General features: G+C 42.2%; 2 protein-coding genes across 2 annotated transcripts; one reads left to right on the top strand and one right to left on the bottom strand.

Annotated features, from left to right (window-relative positions):
- The first annotated feature begins 2,867 nt into the window (after positions 1–2,867).
- LOC310988767 (mitochondrial glutamate carrier 1-like) lies at positions 2,868–6,784 on the top strand. Its single transcript, XM_083975487.1, has 9 exons — positions 2,868–2,991; positions 3,381–3,506; positions 3,767–3,822; positions 4,167–4,257; positions 4,339–4,457; positions 4,565–4,760; positions 4,848–5,005; positions 5,092–5,167; positions 5,302–6,784. Exons 1-9 carry the CDS (start codon positions 2,969–2,971, stop codon positions 5,459–5,461), a joined length of 1,005 nt encoding a protein of 334 aa, XP_083831613.1. The 5' UTR covers positions 2,868–2,968; the 3' UTR covers positions 5,462–6,784.
- Positions 6,785–7,797: 1,013 nt separating this feature from the next.
- LOC310988770 (tetraspanin-2-like) lies at positions 7,798–21,623 on the bottom strand. Its single transcript, XM_083975490.1, has 8 exons — positions 21,416–21,623; positions 13,876–13,978; positions 11,426–11,523; positions 11,237–11,311; positions 11,062–11,145; positions 10,907–10,963; positions 10,678–10,761; positions 7,798–10,574 (listed from the first exon to the last, which is right to left on the bottom strand). Exons 1-8 carry the CDS (start codon positions 21,482–21,484, stop codon positions 10,509–10,511), a joined length of 636 nt encoding a protein of 211 aa, XP_083831616.1. The 5' UTR covers positions 21,485–21,623; the 3' UTR covers positions 7,798–10,508.
- Positions 21,624–22,726: the final 1,103 nt, after the last annotated feature.

Below are 22,726 nucleotides of genomic sequence, written 5' to 3'. Positions count from 1 at the left end.
TGCTCATTTTTTCAGGTATGCGCTGAGGAGAAGGACAGGAGTTGGAAGCATCTGACACCTGAAGAGAGAGCCAACACAGAGGTTTTGGATAAATTAAATTATTCTACAGCTGAGCTCTTCACAGTTCAGTGTCATCTTTTGACACCTCTGTATTTTCAAGAACTACAGCCAGGTCCTAGAGGTCAAGGTTTGTTTTTCTCATAGTGATTTATTTGCAGTGGTGTTGTCTGCAGATCATCAATTGTTCTTTTGTTATGTTCCTCATGTTATTAGCATTTTTGAGAGTAGCTGTCTCACTGTCTGCACACTTTTATGTGTCTGCACTTTCAGCATGCAGTGTTTGGCGTTAAAATGCATGCTGCTGTTTGCATTCACGAGTGGGATGGTGTGTGCCTGTTCATTGAAGAATCACACCTTGTGGATTGAGAGGAACAACTGTGCACAGTGTGTGGCTATCAACACTACCATCTGCAGCGGATATTGTTACACACAGGTGACAACCGCCACACTCTCACACATACAATTTGAAGTCTTTGACATATGTTCAGCAAAATGAATGAATAAAAGTGATGTTGACATGGTGCAGCAAACATGTGAGAGTACTTGATGTGGATATAAAAAGTTTCAACTCTGTTTCTCCCTCCTTCAGGACACTAATTTGAGGGGGCGGTTTGGGAGGACTTTCCTGATCCAGCGTAGCTGTGTGCCTCTCTCCCTGGTGTACCAAGCTGCCTGTGTTCCCGGTTGCACCCAGGATGTGAACCCACAGCTGTATTATCCTGTGGCTCGCCGTTGCAGCTGTAGGCGCTGTGACACACATACACACCGCTGTATCCGCACCAGCCAAATCTCTTATGACCAATGCTCCATGACACTTGGCAGCACGAGCAACCAGAACCAGTATTCCTTGGCAACTTGACAATATTCAGTGCATACACCTGAAAAATGATGCAAGTCTTTACCTGATGTTTCTGCTTCTTTGTGTTAATGTAGTACATGTAAGCTCCTGTTGGTTATGTTTTTTCTTCTTCTTATATTTGTTTGGCAATTAAACTCTGTTGGGCATGCATTATAGTTTTATTGAATATAAGTTGCATTACTTGTATAAATGACACTGAATACATGGCATAAATGAATGTATAATTTGTGTATTTCCACATCAGACGAGGTCTAATTTCTGCCGCTGTGATCAGTTTGAGGTGATTGTCATTTATTCATGGATTATGCATTATCAGGGGTTTCTGGACCAGACACACAATACAGCATCTCATGTTGTGTTCATATGAACATAACAAATGTATGCATATGCAAAAAAAACTAGTGTTGTTGTTGACTTGGACTTTGTTAGTTTTACTGCATGCGTACATGCATGCTTGCAGCTGCATTACACACAGCAAATAAACTCCTTTTAAAATGGTGACCGCCTTTTTAATTTGTGTTTAATGAATAACTTATACTTAGACTTGCACTTGAAAATGAATTTTAATGACTCAACCATAGCATTTATAAAAACTCCTCTCACAGAGCACACAGGTGCAATTACTGTATTATCTGAAAGGCTGCACTGACTTCTGAAACGAATTGAACAAACGAACTGAATATACTCAGTGTGACCTGATAATTTACCCATGTGCTTGTCTGGTGTTCATCACTTTATTGAACTGAGCTCAAACTCTGCTCTAAGTTTACAACACAAAATGAGGAAAAGAAAAAAATAGCTACACTTGCTCAGTTCTTGCAATATGCACAACAATTACAATCTAAACCGAGGCATCTGCACTTTGTTTGAAACCTCTGTGACACTCACTGTGTCTCTGCAATGAAACAATCTCAGGTAAAAATTGCATCATGTTCACCTGGATTTAACGACGACGGAAAGCGAGGTTCAGCCCACAAGAGCGTCTCTCCCATTGGCCATGGTGTCTGCACGCGCTCCCTCCCTATGCCTCTATCTCTCCCTCCATTCATTCATTTCTCCACTCCTGCAGCTGCATAGAGGGAGAGTCGGCAGCTGAACTTTGCTACAGCGAGGTTAATTTCATTCAAGGTGAGTGCTGAATGCTGTCATGCTTTTGTTAGAAATAAATCTGCAGTGACATGAAGCTTGATAGTTTTGCCGGTCAGTGAAGCCGCTGTGGCAAACTGTAGGTAACCTGTTCAACAGGAGGGCGGTGTGAGGAATATGCAAATTGTGCTTTAGGGGATGTGAAACGTCAGGACATACTGTTCACTCTCAAAATCACAATTGCAATTGCTATTTATAGATTTGTTCTTGATTAATTTAATATATAGATATGTTTCAGGCACTAGGTTTTCCATAACGATGGCTTTGTAGATAGGCTCACTGATTATTAATGGAAACTTGGTTAACTTGGTAATGCTAAACAAAATGTCCACTTGGGGCACCATTGAGCTGCACTTGAAATTTGCTTTGGTAGATTTTAAAAGATTCAAGTTAGAGAGAAGAGTGGGCAAAATTGACATTTGAGTTTTCTCTTGAAGATTGTTTTAGTTTTGATTCAAATTGTGTATATGAATGACAATAGTTCTTTCTTTTTTTTGCACAAGAAATATAAACCAGGCAGTGTTGCCGCACAGCAAGCAGCATTAGTCCCATCATCTCTAGGCTGTCAGATTCTCCCAACTGCTTCAAATCTAATTAAAAAAAAGTCATGAATTTGAATAGCACGTGTATCCATGAAAAGCTATTTGGATTGTGGTTAGATTTTGGTAAGGTGACAACTGACCCTAGCTCCATATTTCTTGGCTACCATTGCAGGGGGGTGGAGAGCAATGTCGAATTCATCTAAGTATCTGCAGGGCTGGGCATGCCTCTGCGTATATATAACCCTGAGCTTCTTTCTACTCTTGCCTTGCTCAGTGTCTCTCAGGGACTCTCAGCCTGCTCTCCCTCTGCGGCCTCCTCCTTTTGTGCTGACCAACTTTTGCACCAAGACAACCAAGAACCATGGCCCCGCAACAGCAGATAAGGTATGAACCTGACCAAACCCTCCAGCACAATGTGTGGGAGAACAATGAGAATAAAGCATGCTTTCATTTGAATAATTTTATAGAGTAATCTTACAGTGTGCAGTGTGCTTTTTCTGTAAAACTAACATGGCAAATCAAAGAAGCCCTGGGAAATGTATAGCCTCATACACATATGTGTGTAGTATATTGTTTAATTTACTCTGTACCGACTTCTATTGCAACACCAATGCCTGACATGGAACACACCTGCTGAGGCATATTAAATCCAGTTAATTTCCAGCAGGTTTTGGCATCTCACCTGGGCGTGCCCAACTTTACTCTAATTGAAAATGCAACAAGAATAAGAATGATTGTTATGTCCATGCCTGTTCTGACTTGCCCCTCAACAGCCTCCCAGCCAAACTGATCAATGGAGGGATTGCAGGCATGGTAGGAGTCACCTGCGTGTTTCCTATAGACCTGGCCAAGACCCGCTTGCAGAACCAGCGCAGCGGGCAGCAACTCTACAAGAACATGTAAGGATGTTATCTCTCATTCCATGTGTACGGTCAAAAGCCTTGTTTACAATGGCCTTTTCTTACCACATTTAAGTTCTGTAAATCAGATTTCAGTGATACCATCAGATCAGCTGTTGCCCCCATGCTGGGAAGTTAGTGTTGATTTACATTATTTAGTGTTTTGTTGAATCCGCTGTTTCATGGCAGCAACATTTGACACAGCAGAATATAATGTGAAAACTTTTTCTACACAGCTAATGTTTTTATTTTTTCTTCAGGATGGATTGTCTTATAAAGACAGTTAGATCTGACGGCTACTTTGGCATGTATAGAGGTAAGACCTGTCAGACTGGTCATAATTGCCCTTTTTACTTTTGGTGGTTGTGACTATTTACCTTGGATTTAGCTTGAGCCTACAATATTTAAATTGGCAAATGTCATTGTCTCATTGACAGCTTCTGTGATCCAGTGGGTGGGAGTAATTTATTTCACAGACTGTTGTCTGTAAATTTGTCATACCAATTCCTCTATTTCATTACATGTAGCCTATTATTATTTCTTCTTCTATGCAAAATGTGTTTTCAAATTATTGAATGTCTATAGTGCAGTGAGAGAGGCTGAATTTTGTTCAGTCAAAATTAAGTTTTGAAGACTCATGAGGCATGCTTGTTATTTCAGGTGCTGCAGTAAATCTCACCCTGGTAACTCCAGAGAAGGCCATCAAGCTAGCTGCCAATGACTTCTTCCGCCATCAGCTGAGCAAAGATAGGTGAGTTGTAGGACTGAAAAAGACATGAGTCTTGAACTCAAATACCATTCTTGGATTCTGACTTGGTGTCTTTGTCTTCAGTGGCAAGTTGACGGTGTTCAAGGAGATGTTGGCAGGATGCTGTGCAGGCATGTGCCAGGTCATTATCACCACACCCATGGAAATGCTCAAGATCCAGTTGCAGGACGCTGGCAGGCTAGGTAAGTACAGACAAAGCAACAGAATATAACATTAGCATCTAATAATGCTTTGGGGTATTCCTTCTTATGCCTTGGTGAAAAATTAAATGCTTCATGTTTCCCGTTAGCTGCCCAGCAGAGGGTGATGCCTAGCGTGGTAGCAACCCTGAAGATGGGGGGAACCAGTCCTGTTCTTAGCCGCGCTTACAACACCAGCCCTGCACCCCAAGTCATGCGAGTGTCGGCAACAGAGATCACCAGAGAGCTGCTGAGGACCAAGGGAGTCACAGGGCTGTACAGGGGACTTGGGGCCACGTTGATGAGGTGAGATGCGCACCTGTCACACTGGTTTTCCGATCTTTGGTTTGCAGTCTCTTAATAAAGGAAACATGCTTGTTTGTTGTCTTCTAGGGACATCCCATTCTCTGTCGTGTACTTCCCTCTTTTCGCACATCTGCACCAGCTGGGCCAGCATTCATCCGAAGACCCATCTGTGCCCTTCTATTGGTCCTTCATGTCTGGCTGCGCAGCTGGATCCGTCGCTGCAGTAGCTGTCAGCCCCTGTGACGGTGAGGGACACAGTCTATGCAGACATATATGGTCAATGTTTGACAGACTTGAAACTGAACATAAGTTTTGTTTATGTCCTGTGCAGTGGTCAAGACAAGGCTACAATCGCTCAAAAAAGGAGCTAACGAAGAAACCTACAATGGAGTAGTGGACTGCGTCAGGTAATCATATCTCTCATATTTCACAAATATAGGTGTGATGGATCCCAATATCTTGTGGCTAGATTACCCTTCTCTGAGGTTGCCAAAAATGACATCAGTTTCAAGCTAACTCTGTGCTCTCTTCTACATTGCAGAAACATCCTGAGAAAGGAGGGACCCGGCGCGTTCCTCAAGGGAGCCAGTTGCCGGGCCTTGGTTATTGCTCCTCTCTTTGGTATTGCCCAGGTTATGTACTTTGTAGGAGTTGGAGAGTTCCTGCTGGGGTACACCCCCAACAACATATACTCTGCATAAACCAGTTGTTCCCCTAGTCTTTCTGCCGCCTCATTAAATTACAGGCAGCTATGGACCCAGCTCTTTATTACTGTGTACCTCTTTATTGCAGGAGGTTTTCAGAGTAAAATGCTAAAGGGACCAGAGAGATGTCATTTTATTTCAAAATGGTTTCAAATTATGCATTTAGCTTCAACTATTCCTTATTTAAGAGAGGGAGATATGCGTCCATGTGGGCTTCAGCGGAGCTTATTGCGAGGAATCACTTTCCTCACTGAGGGACTTGTGGCACCAGACCTTCCTTCCTGTTTCCTCAGATTTAGAGCCTACCCCTAAATGCACTGCATATCACTTAACAGTAACTCTAACCTGCATATCTTGCCACTGCCTTCAGTGATGGCTCTTACATGGTGCTGAAAAAGAGACTTAAGCGTGCTAAGACTAATGCCAACTACCAACGGCAGAATATTGAAACTTTACTTGAATAGCTTCAACCCTGTTTTAAAGGGTTACAACTAAAAGTGGGCCATGGGTGTTGATCCAGGTCTATGTATATAATGTATTTGTTTTTAAAGTAGATATCATTTGGTAAATAGATTTGTTCACAAAATGATTGCCACATGCTGTCTTCTAAACAGCCTGGATGGAAAAACTTGCTAGCTTATATTCAAAACAAACATCAGGATATCCTCCTACCCACTGGGATGTTACACAGGGATTCTGCGATGCTTCAGAATAGTGTTTAGCATTCTTGTTATCTACACTGTTCTTTGAATAGCTGGTCACAACACAATAGTCTATCATGGAGGCTTTCTGGTGTTTGTTCTGAACAGTAATTGCGGTGAGGTGTTTGGGGTTTTAACTGGGCACTGTGAATCTTTCTGTGGCAGCATTCACAGCTATCATGTAACTTTCAAGTTGAACAGTTCAATATGGCCTGCAACAGTTGACTTTGGAGAGCAGCTTTTGTGTGTGTGGTGAAAGCAATGTTATTAAATGATGGTAAATTTAAGTGATGACGGACAAGGCTCTGCAGTGCCTGTGGGACCAAGTCATCTGGAAAAAAAGAAATGCAACATGACCTCTGTGTATTTGCTTGTTCTCCTTAGAAACAGAAGCTTACACAGATGTATTGTGATAGACACTTAGGCTGCTCTCTTTCATGGGTCAAAGTACTTAAAACAATGCTATCAATGTAAATAAATATACTGTACTTGTTTCAGTTTCCTCAAACTGTGCAGTCAAATTGAGGGCAATTTTAACATTTCAACATGTTGAAAGTGTTTCAACCAGTTGAGACGATTATTTATTTTCTAAGTTCATTTTAGAATTACGCATGTAAATACCGATTTCCAAATGCTGAATAAATATTCATAAATGCAGTGTTTATTTGTGTTATTTGTGCAGTGTGTATAGCCTGAAGTATATTATGCACATTTCAGCCTAAAGCCAAAAAGGAGGACCCCCACTTATTCACGTTTTCTCAGGTACGTAGGGCTGTTTGGGAACAAGTGACAGCAAGTTGACTAGATGCTGTAGTACTTTTTCTGATGCAAGCTTGAGAGGTGTTACCCTACTCCTCCACACATGCACCACTGGCAGCGGTAGGTTAGTGGCAGTAAAAGTGCTCATGCTGCAGTGTTGGGGGAACTCTACACTGGGGATTCCTCATATCATGCATAACTATACCCTCAGCTAAATATTCAGCTGCCCTTTCAGCTCAAGTGCAGAAAGATGAAACTCTGACATGAGACTCATGCAACTATACCTGGAAAACTATCACATGGGATATCAAATACAATCAACCGGGAAGAGATATGAATCAAATGAATATAGCATTCAACAATTTATCGAATTGAATGTGTTGTTAAAACAAAATTATTTTGAAGGTTATATTTATGATTTTAATTCCAAACAAGCTGCATTAAACTAAATACCCATACTATAAGTGAACATACTACAGCCACTAAGTGCTGGTGTCCATGGGGATAGTCTCTTTCTTGATTCTAAATTTATGCCAACAACTACATCGATTTTTTTTTTCAGTGTTTGTTACAAATGCACACAAAAGGAGTTTATCTTGTGTCAGATGAAGCACAATTCATTTACCTGAGTAAATTACATTTGGCTTGGAGTGGAGGATGTATTTCATAATTCAGTCCAGAGAATGACTGGAAGTGGACTTGGACTGCTGTATAAGCAATGCAGAGTATGTGTATGTGACTCCGGTTGTGTATGTAATGGTGGCCGGACCTGTGTGTTCTTCTTGTTTCAGTTCCTGTGAAAGCTTACTTATAGCTATAAATATCTGAATATGGTAAACACCTGTGACAAAAGAAGGAAACTCTAATGCAGGAAACTGTAAAACTTTAAAAGCTTTATTAAACTTCAATCACCTATCTTCCTGAGAAGCCTGGAATGGTATTAAAATAAATTAACACACAATCAACTATGAAAGGCTCGACTGTGTACACAGTTTTTCTTCGGAGCACAGTACATTACATCTCCAGATTTGCTCAAACAAACATAACTGAGGAACACAGCTACAGCATTGTGGATTGAGTAGCACTCAACTGTTCCTAGTTCCTCCTGTTCCACAAAGCCTCAGGAGTGACAGTCCAGTGCCATCACACTGTTTACTGTCATCCCAGCAGCCTGAAGTGGTATGTTAGCCTTTGTTGTGTCCTCACATGTGTAACATCACACTAAAATGTGAAAAAAGAAAACAAGCAAAAATAATATTCACAAGTGCTTGTGTCCTGTATAGTTTGCTCATCTGGACTTCATCAACATTCAGATTATTGTTTAGAGTCCTGAGAATAGATTTTTATTAGTACCAAAAGGCTTTTGAAATTGTTGGAAGAGAAACCGTTCTTTTCACCACTTCAGCTCTGTTGGCTGAGAGGACACAATCGAGCGCCACACTTAAAAACATACCAAAACAATCATGACAAGTTGAGCCATATGTGCTACTTGTCCAACGTGAATGACAATTAATTGCGGCCCAGCTCTACTAACATATGTACACTTGTGTGCTACGTTCAGATAGCCTGTTGTTGAAAAATAGCTGGTTATTTAAGAAAGGCACGTTAACAGACTGTTTTGGCTGTGTGGATCTGGTTTGACTACTCTGTCATTACAAGAACACTGTAAAACTACTGCAAACGTCTGTCTACGCACAGCATGTTAAATAGTAACTAACACATCAGCCACAAATAATGTACAACTACAAAAGAAACAAACAAACAAAAAAAAAACTCAAACATATTTACATACCAGAGTCCTGACACTGGAAAATAAACCCTTCAAATTCAAACAGTGGCCTGGTTTAACCTGGATAAATGTGTTTCTATCCAAGCCTCCAATGAGGTCAATAGAGAGAGAAGAAAACAGGGATGATTTAGTTGGTGTTTTTGTTGTGGGCGGTGTACTTTTAAGGCACGCAGGGGGAACAAGATGGAAGAGCAGGAAAGCAGGGAAGATCAAAGACCTGGCTTGGATAACTGAATATCACAGAAACAGCGCCTATTCTCAGTTGACCGGCTAGTATATGTATAGCCTGAAAACATATCCATATGATCCAGCTCCAAGTACTCTCTTACGTAAGGGAGGACATATATTATTAGGGGATGGAAGTGGTATTTATTTCACAGAGTTACCCAATAGACGAGGTGGGAGTTTGGTTTGTAAATCCTCTTTGAAGGACAAGACCAGTGTGTGTGCAAGTTTTAACCTCTTAACTGCAAATCATGGGTTTAGATGTTTTGATGTACGCCACTATGTGCAGCTTTTTCAATCATTTGTGCTCAGTAGGGGGCTCTTGAAACTTGCTTGAATTGTGCAATCCACTGTAGTGCACACTTACACACAACATACCAGTATGTTGTTGACTCTTAATGGAAACTGTGCATGATTTGTAGTGAATGGATTCAAACAGGCACACGCACTGGTATGCTATTTGTCCTTAAGGATAGTTCTAGATTACAGGAAATATGCTTTCTTACCAAGAGTTAGATGAGAAGATTGATACCACTTAGTATAGTAAATATGAAGTACAGCTCTGTCAGATGGTAAGCTTAGCTTGATAAAAAGTGGATACAAAGGGAAACAGATAGTTTGGTAAAGATCCACACAGAGCCAGGCTGGCTATTTCCCCCGTTTCCAGTCTTGGTGCTACGCTAAAGTCAGTTTATGTACTGTATTTTTAGGATGCGTGTTAGATTAGCCTCTGATCTAACCCTTGGCAATAAAGTCAATAAGAGTGTTCCCAAAAATATTGAGCTATTCCTTAATATAACTGTGGATTTTCTTTATATAGAGCAACCTGTGACTGCATAGTTCATAGAGTGCGTGTACTGTATGTTGTAAGTGAGTGGGTAAGCCCACAGCGGTTGCATGATGGATGCACTCACGAAACATTCACAGGCCATTCCCTCTCTTGACACTCCACTCTGATCCCACCAATCAGGGCTCCCTATGAGACGCCAGACAGGCTTTTTTAAGGCTGCTGTCTCACGTAACACAACATTGCTGTGTTTATGTGTATGTGCGCATCCGTGTTTGTGTGTCTTGATTTGTGTGTGTGCGCAGATAAGCACATGCAGCTGCTTTTACCTCAGATTGCTCTCTCTGGGCTTAAGTTTCCCACAGCCATGGGGTCAGTGTCAAGGCAGTGTGAAAAAGCATTGACACTACTGCGACAGTATGTGGGTTAAAATTTGTAGTGGTAGCCAAATGGCCATGTGGAAAAACAATCTGACAAGATTGTCAGGGCAACTTCACAAATGAATCTATCCCCACTGGAAACATGAATGGTCTAAGTCTTATCAGTCTGTTAGGAAAGTCAATTCGGCTGCTTGTGATGGCAAATAAATAAATACAATTTCAAAGAAAATACAGATCCGGCCAGGAGAGCTGAGTCTAGCACCACAGTGGAACGGCTTTTTAAAAACATGGTCAATTTCCTGGGTCCCCGGTAGGATGAAGGGGCTGACATTTGATCTGAAGGCTATACAGTCTCTTGGAGTGGGGTAAAGGAGGGGTGATGGGTACAAGTCAACAGTCCAGCTTAGATGACCTCCCTGCTGTTGCGAATGGCACAACAGAGAACCATACTGAAGATCATCCCAATGATCTGTTGAAAAGGACAGAGATCATTTTTAGTAAAACAATGATCAATTACAGTACGTGAGTGTACCTGTGTGTTTTCAACCACTCCCAGATCACCACTCACTCACCATGACTCCAGCAATTCCAATGCCCACGTAACCGATGATGTAGAGCTTACTGTTGAAGAAATCCTTGATGCCTGTATCACAGTCCTGCAGAGCAAAGATAACAGGAGTCAGGCTAAGTTGAGCTCAAGTGAACCAGGATGTTTTGTACGGCACCGTGACTCATTCACTCTACAACAAAAGGGCAGAATTTAATTGCCATCCTGAGACTGGAGGTGGTGACAGATCCTACCTTGGTATCTGGTTGGGGATCAGGGCAGGGGGTCGCTGAGGTTCCACAACAGTTCAGCTAAAAGAGAGGGTTAAAACATAAGAGGATGACGTGATTAGCTAATGCTACTTTCTGACCAAAGGTTAATCTTTATCTATATATTTTTTTTTACTTACTACTTTCTGGTATGACACGATCAAGGTGCTGTTATTGTTTTCATTGTACGTTGTTGCGTAGAAATTCTGGACATCTTCAATTATCTGTGTGAAAGAGGAAAGGGGAACGATGAGGCACATATTGCATATTGTGTGTTAAAAAACATCATATTAACTGCTATGAAAACAAACGTACCTTGTCTTTGTTTAGGAATCCAAACACCCCTGCTGCCACCTCAGCCCCAAAGATGATCAACAAGCAGGCAAAGAACTGAAAAATCCACAGACACAGAAACTCAGTACTTGTACAGTCAGTACTTAGAAATGGGGTATTGATGCATTGAAGTTCACTATTTCCACACATTTTGCGCACATATGTACTCACTGAACCCAACAGGCATTGAGATTCCCGCACAGCTCCGCAGCAGCCAAAGAAACCAACCAACATCACCAGGCTGCCAGCACCAATCAGTATATACACACCTGGAGAAACAGGAGGAAAAACTTCAGTTTTGAGGAAAAGACACAATGGATTACAATTTATTTTGACAGATTCCGATTATATACATTTACAAAACATTTGTTTCTGGGTTGATTCTTCTTGAAATGCTCAGCTCATCCCCTCAGGCAAGTTTAATCTATCAATGCGCCAGCAGGTGGCAGCAGAGATCAAGGAATGTATGGTGAGGCGGTCAGACTGGCCCAGACAGAGGCATTCATATTTCAGACTGTACTATTTCTGTGGTCAGCTGAACAAATGGCAGCAAAGTGATTGATGCTTTGTCAGATCCTTTTTTTATCCTTGACCCGCCCGTGATGCCTTTAGGGTCCTCATGCAAGCAGCAATGTAAAAAAGCTTTGTTAACGTGACTCAAAGTGGGAGCCCTAAGTGGGATGCTTCATGTCCTGTACATCATCATCTCCCATAAACCCTCTCATTAGGAAAAGTACATCATTGGTAGGTCTGCAGGGAGGAACTCAACAACAGATTGGTTCCACAAGTGTGCCCTTACACAGGTGGGGTCTGTTGCCAGGCAACGGCTCTGTAGAGGACGGGGTTAGAGAGGACGCAACGGCCCCCCAGGTACTGATGTGGGCTCAGGTGGGAACGGATAAGGAAGAGGGTTCATAGGATCCCAGTGTGTCAACAAAAAGACATGATGCGATACAAGCGGTGACTTGGGAGTGTCGTTCCTTTTGTTGTTAGGAAGGAGAGTTTAGTTCCCCGCTTGAGGCATCAAATGATCACTTGGCAAGCTGATGAGATTTGAAATCTTTTGAGTTTGTGATAAGAGACCGCGACCTCATCCACACAACTTCACACGAAGCAGTTTCTTCTTTCCAAGAAGACCGCGCTGCTTTTCTCTTTGTCTAGAGCTCTTAGTCTGAAATTGTTCTCATTTTCTTATCATACATCATTCAAAGTACACAGAAGGTATGTCCTGGGCTCGATGCCATGGGAACGAGGCATAGCAACTGTTGAGTGCTCTCAGCTGTCAAAGCCATGTGTAGCGCTAATACTCTCAGTGGACCTGACACAAGCCACTCATCCCTGGTCAAACTCCATGGACATCTGAGTCTTAGTTCACAAACACAAACACATGCAGACAGAGAGATGATGATATACTGTAACACTATTATAGGGCTCACTACACTGCAACAACAATCACTGCCATTGCATGACGTTATCACTCTAAACAGTACAGCTAGATTTGTAGAAGAAAATAAAGTACCAGTGAGTCTGAGGGATGTTAAAAGAGTTATAATCTCATGCTGGATGGTTTAACCCCTGTCCCTCCTCTTCTCCCCCATTCTTCAATGTCATTTTATCTGACTTTCCATCAAAACTTTGCCATTGATCTCCATCTTTTTCTATGATTGTCTTCTTCCATATACCCTTTTAACAGCCCCCACTCCAACCCACTGTCTTTCTCTTCTCATGTGGGACTCAGTGGGAGGATGACTGATTGAAAGGTGGTTAGCGGCCATGTGGTTTCCCTTGTGCATTTATGCACTATGTGAAGCACAGATTTCCTGTTATTCACACAGTCATGAGCTCTAATAATAGAAAAAGTGTAAGAGTGTGTTGAACGCTGACATTTATTTGTATGTGGAAAGATTTGGCATTGGAACGCCTCCTCAAACTTCGACAATCGTAGACGCCATATAATCACACATAAAAAGACAGACTCGTCCTTTAGGCCCTGATTTCTGTGCGTGTGTGTGGGCTTTTATATGTGGTAATGAAGTGTGTATTTCTGTGTATTTGCGAGTGTGTGGGGGAGGCCTGTGGTTGGAATATCCCCTCTGACACACAGGAAGACATTTATGCACAGCCAAAGTGAGTTCCATTAAAACCTGTCAATAAACGTTTTATATATATCAATGATTTCCAGAATTGTTTATAAGAAAAAGTCACATCAAATGGGAATCAGTGGTAAATGTTGTCTTATCTTCACTAGAGCAAAAATGGGTAGAATGGGCCTCAACTTTTTCCATTGATGATATCAGTCAGCATAAACGTCTAATTGCTGAGATTTCATAGGGAAATAACTGAACTTTCCTTGGCCCGTTCAGAGTGATTCCCCAGCTGCACATGTTTAAGACACAAACCGAAGCGCTGCGTTACAAGAAAAAAAATGTGTGGTGATGAAAACACAATTTATCATCTCAAGTTGACAGCAACAGCATTACCACAGGTTCTCAGCACAACCCATATCTGCACGCATGCATTAAATTATGGCCTTGGGTTGAATTATAGGATTGTAATTATTATACATCTACATTGTGTGTAAGCTGACAACAGTGGAGATTATCTGAGGCGACCTTACTCACCAATGAAGTAGGTGTCTGGAGCCTTATCGCCGTTGAGCAGAGACACAGTCTCTGGGTCAAAACGCAGCCACAGCCCCACAGCCAGAACAAAGGATCCCATCAACTGAAGGGAGACAGGACAGACAGACAAACAATGAGATACATTACATGAGAAATACAGAGGAAAAAAACAAATGCAAAACAAGTGGTTTAGAGACATGCACTGTCCAGACTCATTGCACTGTGTGTATCCAGGCTTTAATTGCAAACAAACCCTGATAAATACCAACTGTATTCCCTAACCAGACTCCCCTCATGATCCTCTCTGCTCATTCTGGTTAAAGATTTAACAATCAATGTCTAAAAACTAGCAAATCTGTAACCGTATCTGATAGTGGAGCATGTTTTTCATATCAATTTTTATCCTGGCTTTAGGTCTGACATAATTTACTGCTGATTGTTTTCCGCATTAATCACAAGGGCAGTGTTCCTCTCATCCAACACACAACAGTCAAAGTGCATGTTTTTCAGGTCTTCAGAAGGCTTGTTCTTGGGTTCGCTCTCCCTGAATGTGATTTTCCACATAACGACAGCAACTGGTGCTGTGGAGTTTCCACTGTGGCCCTCCACCCACCCTTTGCACTTAGGGAACAGAAAAATCATTTCATTAAAAGGTACTTAAGCTAAAACTTCATGCATTGTGTATAACAATAGGTCTAACAACGTGTCTGTAACATGTGGATCTTTTAACGGCTCTAGAGCGATAGGTCTCAGCAAAATGCAACTTGAACTACTTTGAATCAGCCCTTGGCAAGCTCTGGCTTCCCAGTGGGGAGAAAATGACCCGCTTGGCTGTGGGCAGGAGTGTGGCACCTTGAGCTGAAACAGGCTCTCCTGTTTGTTTGGAAAACGTGGTTCCATGTTGCTCATATTTTCCTTCAACTAAAACCACCATTTCTATACATCAAACAAAATCATCTACCATCTTGTTTTGAAGTTAAAAGCTTAGTTCTTAGACTTGAGATGCTTTCAAAGGCTGAAACTGTGGTGTGGTGCTTCATTGACAGATCAATACTGAGAGGTTTTAGCGATCACTGAGCCCATGCCCCCTGAGGATAATCCAGTCTGAAAACCTTTTTGAGCCCAGCTTCAAAACAGATAGTGTCTATGTGTGTGTATGTGTGTAGATAAATGAAATGATTTGTAAATGGACGGTATTTAGGAGCGCCGCGTCACATGGTCTCTCCGTGTCCTAGATCTCAGAATTTAGGTAGACCGCTGTTTGTGTGACTGTTTGTTTTCCGTGTCCCTGAGCTCTGTTAACTGAATTTATTCAGAGGAACAAACACTCACTGCCAAGCTCAGGCAAAAACAAATAGTTCCATGCCTGTTTCCATGACTCTTAACTGTGTTTTACCACCTATTGTTCACCAAATCTACCCTGCCCATTTCTGCCTCTGCAATGTCACTTATTTTGATCTTCATTTTGTGCATATCCTCCTCATCCTCACTGTCTACACTCCTCTCCTCCTCCACTCCACAGGTTATATTTCATGGTGTTGGTCTGAAGTAAAACCAGTAGCTCAGTTGTAAAGCATCAAAATTGGACAGGTGTTGGGAAGCTGGCTTCCTCCCAGAGTCCGACTAAGGATTTAGTGTTTTGCCTGGTGATGTATGGGACAGCTGAGCTCTTGGGGTTTCAGGATTAGCAGGTCCAAAGTGATAAAGCACTATGAAGTGAAGGCTTCGGATCTGTAGACTTACTGAACCAGGGTGGATTAGTCCAGAGAGAGGATCTGGATCTATTTAACACTGGTATTTGCCGGAACACCTGATGGTGCGATGGTGTGTTGGTGGAGGTGTGAGGTGAGGACGACTGTCCACTGAACTGTGTGCGTATGAACACTTTGCTAGAGGAGCTGGGTGGTGTGTTAATGCTGTGTGGAGAAGCAGGTGGTGGTTTGACTGTTGGGAGGAGCTCCGAGCTCAGTGAAACCTCATTACTGTTACAGCTACATTTAAAAGCCTTTTCAGAACCAGACGCATAGACGCGTAGACCAGAGGCTGCATCCAACACCCAGCAGTGGCCGACACACTAAATGGATTCACAAGGCACTCCAGCGCCTGACTATCCCATAGGTCGCATTAACCCCGTCACTGCTTACAATCAACACCCCCCCTCCCACTTTACCCCCCACCACTTCGTCTGCCATCATTATCCAGACACACCCCTCCCTCCCTCCCTCCTCTGCTTCTCTACCTCCCAAATCTACACTCCCTCGCCCTCTCTGAACTTATCTCTGTGTGTCCCCCTCTTCCACCCAACCTCGCCTTAACCCCCCACCCCTCCCTCACTCACTACCTCCCAACATCACCCAAAGGACAAAGACCCACTGTGTCCCTGTGACTATATGCACACAATAGCGGGGAAACAGACAGACACAATGAAAGAGGGAAAGGAGAGAGGAAAAGAGAAGAGGTTATTAGAGAACCCATCATGTTTTTTTTCTTTGCCCCAGGACACAGGCTACAATGTTGTCCTGAGACAAAGCTAAAACTCCACACGTCCTCTGTGTCTGTCCAAACACATGTGAAGATAGCTTGTATGTCTGCATACTCCTTGACGGGGATGGAAATCTCTGTGTCGAGGCTTTATTGAGGTTCTTTTATGGTGTAAGGCTTACTTTTTAACAGTGCTGTTAAATAGTCTTTTTGTGAGGGGGAATTTCCATGAAAAGAGGGGCTAAGCTGACACAGGACTGTGGTGTTGGTCAGACAGTCTGCGGTATTATCCACTTTCTAGGTGGGACTTTGTTTTCAGGAAAATATTACAGCAAAAAAATAAATAAAAGAAAAACAGCATATCAAAGCAAAACTGTTGTAAACACCATCTTTAAATCCAGCAGCAACTGGTGAGTGATTCAAGCTTTACAAAAATAGTTCTCTGTGTTGTCTGTCTGCCTTATGTTTGTGAAAACAGATGCAAGCGCACATTAAAAATGATGGGCAGAAGGAAAGTGTAAATACGAGTGAGATAATTATGGGTGGAGTAAATCCCATTGTACTCTTCCACAGGGCGAGGGTGGGGGAGTGTAATGGCACACAACAACCTCAACAACACGGGCAGAAGTGTTTCTAGGGCTGGATAGTGGATACTGGAAAAATATTTAGTTTCGGTGTTAATGCTGTTTGTAAAGCCAGTGCAAGAGCACTTCAAAATCTGCTGAATTTCAACTAATGATGATGCAGAGTTGTGCAAAAGTATATAAAGGAAAAATTTCCACATTTTGTGTCAGATTTATAAACAAACTTTCTTTACAAAAAGACATTTAAAAAATCTGAAATCCTTACAGCAATTAAGTATTCTTGCTATAAAGGCATTTGAACTTTGAAACTTTGTTTTTTGTGTTAGTTAAGCTTTACATCTGAGTAAAGTCAAGCACGCTGTGTTGAATATTAATATCAACTATGAAACAGGGGAGCAAAAAAACTAACACAAAAAATCGAACTACTTCCAAACACAATAAATATTCTCCTGCCAATTAAAATCTAACTAAAGGAGTCAAATCAGCTGGGCTACACCCTGCACTGCACTGTACTGTAAATAATTAGTGTAAGTATTGTGTAGCCTGTAATTTATTACGCCTTTGATAAGTCATCCATCCAGGAAAAACAAGTGTAATCAGATTGGCCCTGCACCAGACTTGATGCCAGAAGTGTCAAACAATCCCTGTGCATAAACTGAGACTGTCTGGCAAGAAAGATAGTCTGTAAAGTTTCCTGAACGTGGCCATACACATGCTTGCCCTACAGTGATATTGTGATACCATTCATGATCATGAAAAAAGGAAAAAGATAATTGATGGTGGTTTTAATAAAAATGTTGTGATCTCCTACCCTCACTATTAAAGCAGAAGTGAGTGATATATTTGTGTTAATATAAGTCTTAAATAGTTATATCTTCCGACAGCAATCACTTACATAGAGTGTTTGGACTGAAACACGGGTCTCTCAGTCCCTCTGCTCTGCTCTGAGCCGAAGAGAAAACATTTATCGTATCCTACAGTTTTTATCCAATGAGGAGAGAGAACGGCATGCAGGGCTGTGTGTGCAGCCAAGGAACGCCGTGAATGTGGTGACGTAGCGACGAGGACTGTTATGGTGCGTTCAAGGAAACTCGTATTTTTCCGACCGTGAAGTGGTACCAGTTCGATCTGGTACGAGTTCACCGGTCGGAAGTTACGAGTGGCCGTTATAGTGACTTTCACCGGTAAAACAGGTCGGAAAAACACGAGTGGGTTGCCTGAAACGCTACAAAGTCGTAAGTTGTGACTTGAAGCTGTAATTTACGATTTCAAAAGCCTGCCTGGAACGCAGCATTAGCGAAAACGACCGGATCACTCACTTCTGCTTTAATGCAGGTGTTAATAATAATATTATATTTTTTCATAATTTTAGTTTTGAACCAAATAAAACCTGAATTCAAGACTAAACAAAACAAACAGTGCAGGAGCAGCTAATAAGACATAGTGCACCTATCTTTGACTTCACTGACATATAACAGAAACAACAAGGGGACCCAGGATGCTGCCCTGGTGGACACCACTCCTCACAAAAAGTACAATGTCAATCCCAGCTGTTTGAGAGACATGATATTAGTCATGTAACTATTCATTACAGAACAGTATAAAAAAAAACTCGAGAAGAACAGCTCATAGGTCAGAATGTCAAGACTTGGTGGTTTGTGATATAAAATGTAGATGAAACCAGAAGTACTGTTAGTTCTGCTCTTTTAAATCTGAGTATCGTATACTGTATATTTGAGATAAGTGCATTGTTTGCTTTGTATAAAATACTTTTATTCTTTATGATTTGTTTTTAATTAACATACAGGATCAATAACTCAATAATTAATATAAATGATCAAGTCAAAACATGTCCTTTAAATGTGCATTTTCATTTCATGAAACTTGATGCTGATGTTTGCTTAACTCTATTACTGTAAGTAAATTATAATATAGTATTTTACACAATACAGAGTAAAAAGCTATTTTATTAAACATAGTGTAGGTTCCCAGAGATGGAGCCTGACATTTCCACTGTGCTGGACCTTCGGAGCTGTGTGACTATTGGCTGAAGCATTTCCTGAAGCAATGAATGCAAATCTAGTGCAGAAAACACTGACACTATTGTGGTGAAGGCATCAGATATAGAACAATATCCTTTTACATTGCTGGACAGGTAACGATTAAGCAGTTTGTTTTTCATTAACTAACCAAATGAATCATCAATCCACCTGGATTCTCACAAACTGTGTCATATCAGTTGTTTTTGATGTGGAGGAGCAACACTGGGGGGAAACTGTGGGAATCACTCTTGTTGCTGCACCTTTCACACACCCCACTAGTATGAAGCAATGTTTGCCCCACCGTATTTGCCATGTGGGCTTGATTTTTGACCAAATAGGGCAGTGAGAGAACTATAGCTCGCAAACAGAGCCCAGGGAAGCCAGCAAAGTATTGATGTTCCATTCTAAGTGGTTGGATTTGCAGCTATTAGTAATATATACAAAAAGTTGGCCTGTGTTACATTAGTGACAGTCGAGTTAATTGAGCCCTGCAGGAATCCCACTACATCACGATACTGTGACATTGAGGATTTTAAACAAATAGACACTTTGTAAGTACTGATTGATGACAGTGAGGGTGGTTAAGTGTATGGCACTTCTCATCATTCAGGTTCATTTTTGTGTTTAAAGTGTGCATGTCTTTGTGTGTGAGTGTGTGTGTCAGTATGCGTAACAGCTCCCAACCCCTCATCCCCTCCAAAGGAAGCACCAGCAGCCTGTCTCTGTTCTACTGTCCGCTCAGGGGATTTGAAGGGAAACATATCTGCCCCTCCTCCACCTGCTTTCATCACTCACAGTCCTCTCATCATCTCTCACTTAACCATCAACAGAGGGGGCAACAGCCCGGGGGGGGATCAGGATGCTGTGATTATAAGCAGAGGGCGATCACTGATCAGTTGTCGTTGACAGAATACATGGAATGTGCACAACTCACATATGGAAGAGCATCAGTGTTTCTGTGTGTATGTGTGTAGTTAGTTCAGTGTGACATTTAACTCACAGAGACTGTGACACACATCCACAGAATATCCCACTAACCCTCATACTGATCTATTTTCTATCTTTATCTGGGTCAAGTTCATGCCAACTGTCCCTCTTTTACCATGTGAGCGCACGCACATGAATATCCCTCTCAATCTCCCTATGACCCTCTTCTATCCTGCCACATTTATCGTCTTCCCTTTTTCCTTACTCTCCTACGATCGCTCACCCTCCACGTCCACCTGCACATTTACCAAGTTGTCTCTGCTGCATACATCCATACTCTGATGTACTAAGAGAGGATTGGCCAGCAGACACACCCAGGCTGGATGCTGGAGAGGGGGCTGTGGTGTTAAGTGGAGACTGAACAACTCAGTGGTGTGACCGCTTGTGCTGTGTTTAGGTCTCGGGCAGGCTCTGCTGCTTAGCCAGGCAAGAGCAGCAGACTGAAGTTATGCTATTGTCCTGCTGTCACAATGGATCCATTCACGGTGCACTCAGCGCCTGATCCACTCCACAGATGCTTGTTGGAAAATTTCTCTCTCTGTCTCACACACACACACACACACACACACACACACACACACACACACACACACACACACACACACACACAAAGGAACTTCCCCTCTAAGGAGTGTGATCAGTGGCACACATTAGCCAAAGCATGAACACATACAAAAGCAATCAAGCAGGGAGACCAACTTCTTCCAATCTCATTTCTTGACATTACAGTAACAAGTGTTCATTTATAGCATTTAACTAGAATGTCAGTGTTTATGAAGGCACATGTGCAAGGCATGTGTGCCTTACACACTCACATATACAAACACACATCTTTCACCTGACAGTTTGTCTTGAATAAAGTGAATCTCTTGAGTCTGCTTGTGAGTGGCCAAAGTGCTACTTTAATAATGAAAGTAGGGGAGGAGACAGTTGTGGATGTGATGCCCCCCGGGCTGCTTGTAACTTTATCAATCAGCTCCGTGCAGCTTGTTACTGTAATAAAGTAATGTGGCGCTGGGGGCCAACTGCTGAGTTTGTTTTCCATACTGTCTCTCAGTCTCTCCCTCTCTCTGTCTTTTCATTCAGTCTTCCTTTCAAAAACACGCTTCCCCGGGAAAAAGGGGCGGGTTTTTCCTCTGTGGAAAATCTGATTTGTGCCCGGTGAGCCAAAACTAAAAAGCTCTGGCTGTCACCCTTTCCGCGCCACGCAGGGGTAGACCCACGCCGGCCGGGCAGCAACCGACTAAATAAAGCACACAAGAGTCGGACAAGAGGCAAAATCTCAGCATTGTTACTAAAATAACACGTGTCTGTGAAAGTCGGATGTGCACAGTGAGTGAGAGGTCTTCACCGCGGTTGCTGCTGCTGCTGCTGTTGCACTTGCTCCGCGTTCATTTACGCACAACTCGCATCCCATCACCACACAGACGCTGAACATGCACTTACCCAGAATATGAAGTTGAACACGAACAAAAGGTATTTGACACATTTCATTCCGCCTTCCACCTTCCCCATGTCGGCTCGATGCTGCGGTCTTTTGCCTTTATCCCCGTAGAAATAGCTGTGACGGTTGTGTTGCCTCCGCACAATAACGGTCCACCACGCTAACAACACTTGTGCATCAAGAAGCTCTCTCTCTCTCTCTCTCTCTCTCTCTCTCTCTCTCTCTCTCTCTCTCTCTCTCTCTCTCTCTCTCTCTCGCTCGCTCGCTCGCTCGCTCTCTACACACACACACCCACAAACGCACACACACACACACACAACAGGCACGCGCACGAGCACGCCTAAAAACACCGCAGGATCCGCTTAGACTGTTTCCAGACCGCCCCTTTCAATAATACGGAGGGGGCCCACAGGGGGGACTGAGACTACACGATGGGAACTTGGCAAGTGTTTGGCAGAAATGTCGTTCTCCCTGTAAAAAAAAAAAAAAAATCCTACCTTACTGATGATACACAATGACGTTCACTGGCATCTGTGGACTCTTCAGTAGCCTATGCACGTTTTATTTTTGTATCCCAATTTGTAAGCTAACTTTAAATGTTAAACACCCACGTACCAGTGATGATGTCATAGCCTATACGTGCTTACTTACTCTTAAATGTGCATAACTCACTGATGAATATAATGTGTGTGCCCCTATGTTACTATTCCTATAGCATTATTTCATACAATATAGTGGGTTGTTTTTCTTGTGTTTATCATGGATTACCATATATTACCATCTCATTATTATTTGTATCACCTCCCACATCTTTGTCATGCACACATATGTGAGGGAACCAGCTATTTCATGACAGAACATTTCGAAAGTCAGACCTCAGAGAGTCGACAGAGCATGAATTACAAAAGACAGCAAACGAAGAAGGGAAAGCCCAGGCTCAACTGAAATGAAATGTTTTCAGACTTTCTGTTTCATGTTGTAATTATATTATTTGCATGAACAGCCAGCATTTACTGAATTTCCTTTTACAAGGCACAAATGATGGTAGGGTATTGAAGCAGTTCCCGACAGCAGCATGCAATATCACAGACCAAATGTCTGTGCAGCAATTTAAGTAAGTCATAAACATAAATAGATAGATAGTGAGTAAAAATGAAATTTAATTCTTATTAATCAATTTGCTCAATTATTATCCAATGATGGACTTGGAGCTGAAAAACTTCCCATTTCCTTCTGTTTGCTCCCTGCAGCGGTCTTCACTTTATGTAAGTTTTATCATGCACTGTTCTCCTCTTTCAGAATGATCTTTACAG

This window comes from Trachurus trachurus, assembly GCF_905171665.1.
Source record: "Trachurus trachurus genome assembly, chromosome: 7".
Classification (NCBI taxonomy): domain Eukaryota; kingdom Metazoa; phylum Chordata; class Actinopteri; order Carangiformes; family Carangidae; genus Trachurus; species Trachurus trachurus.
Note: the sequence above shows the minus strand (reverse complement) of the source record. Positions and strands in the feature narration are given on the sequence as shown.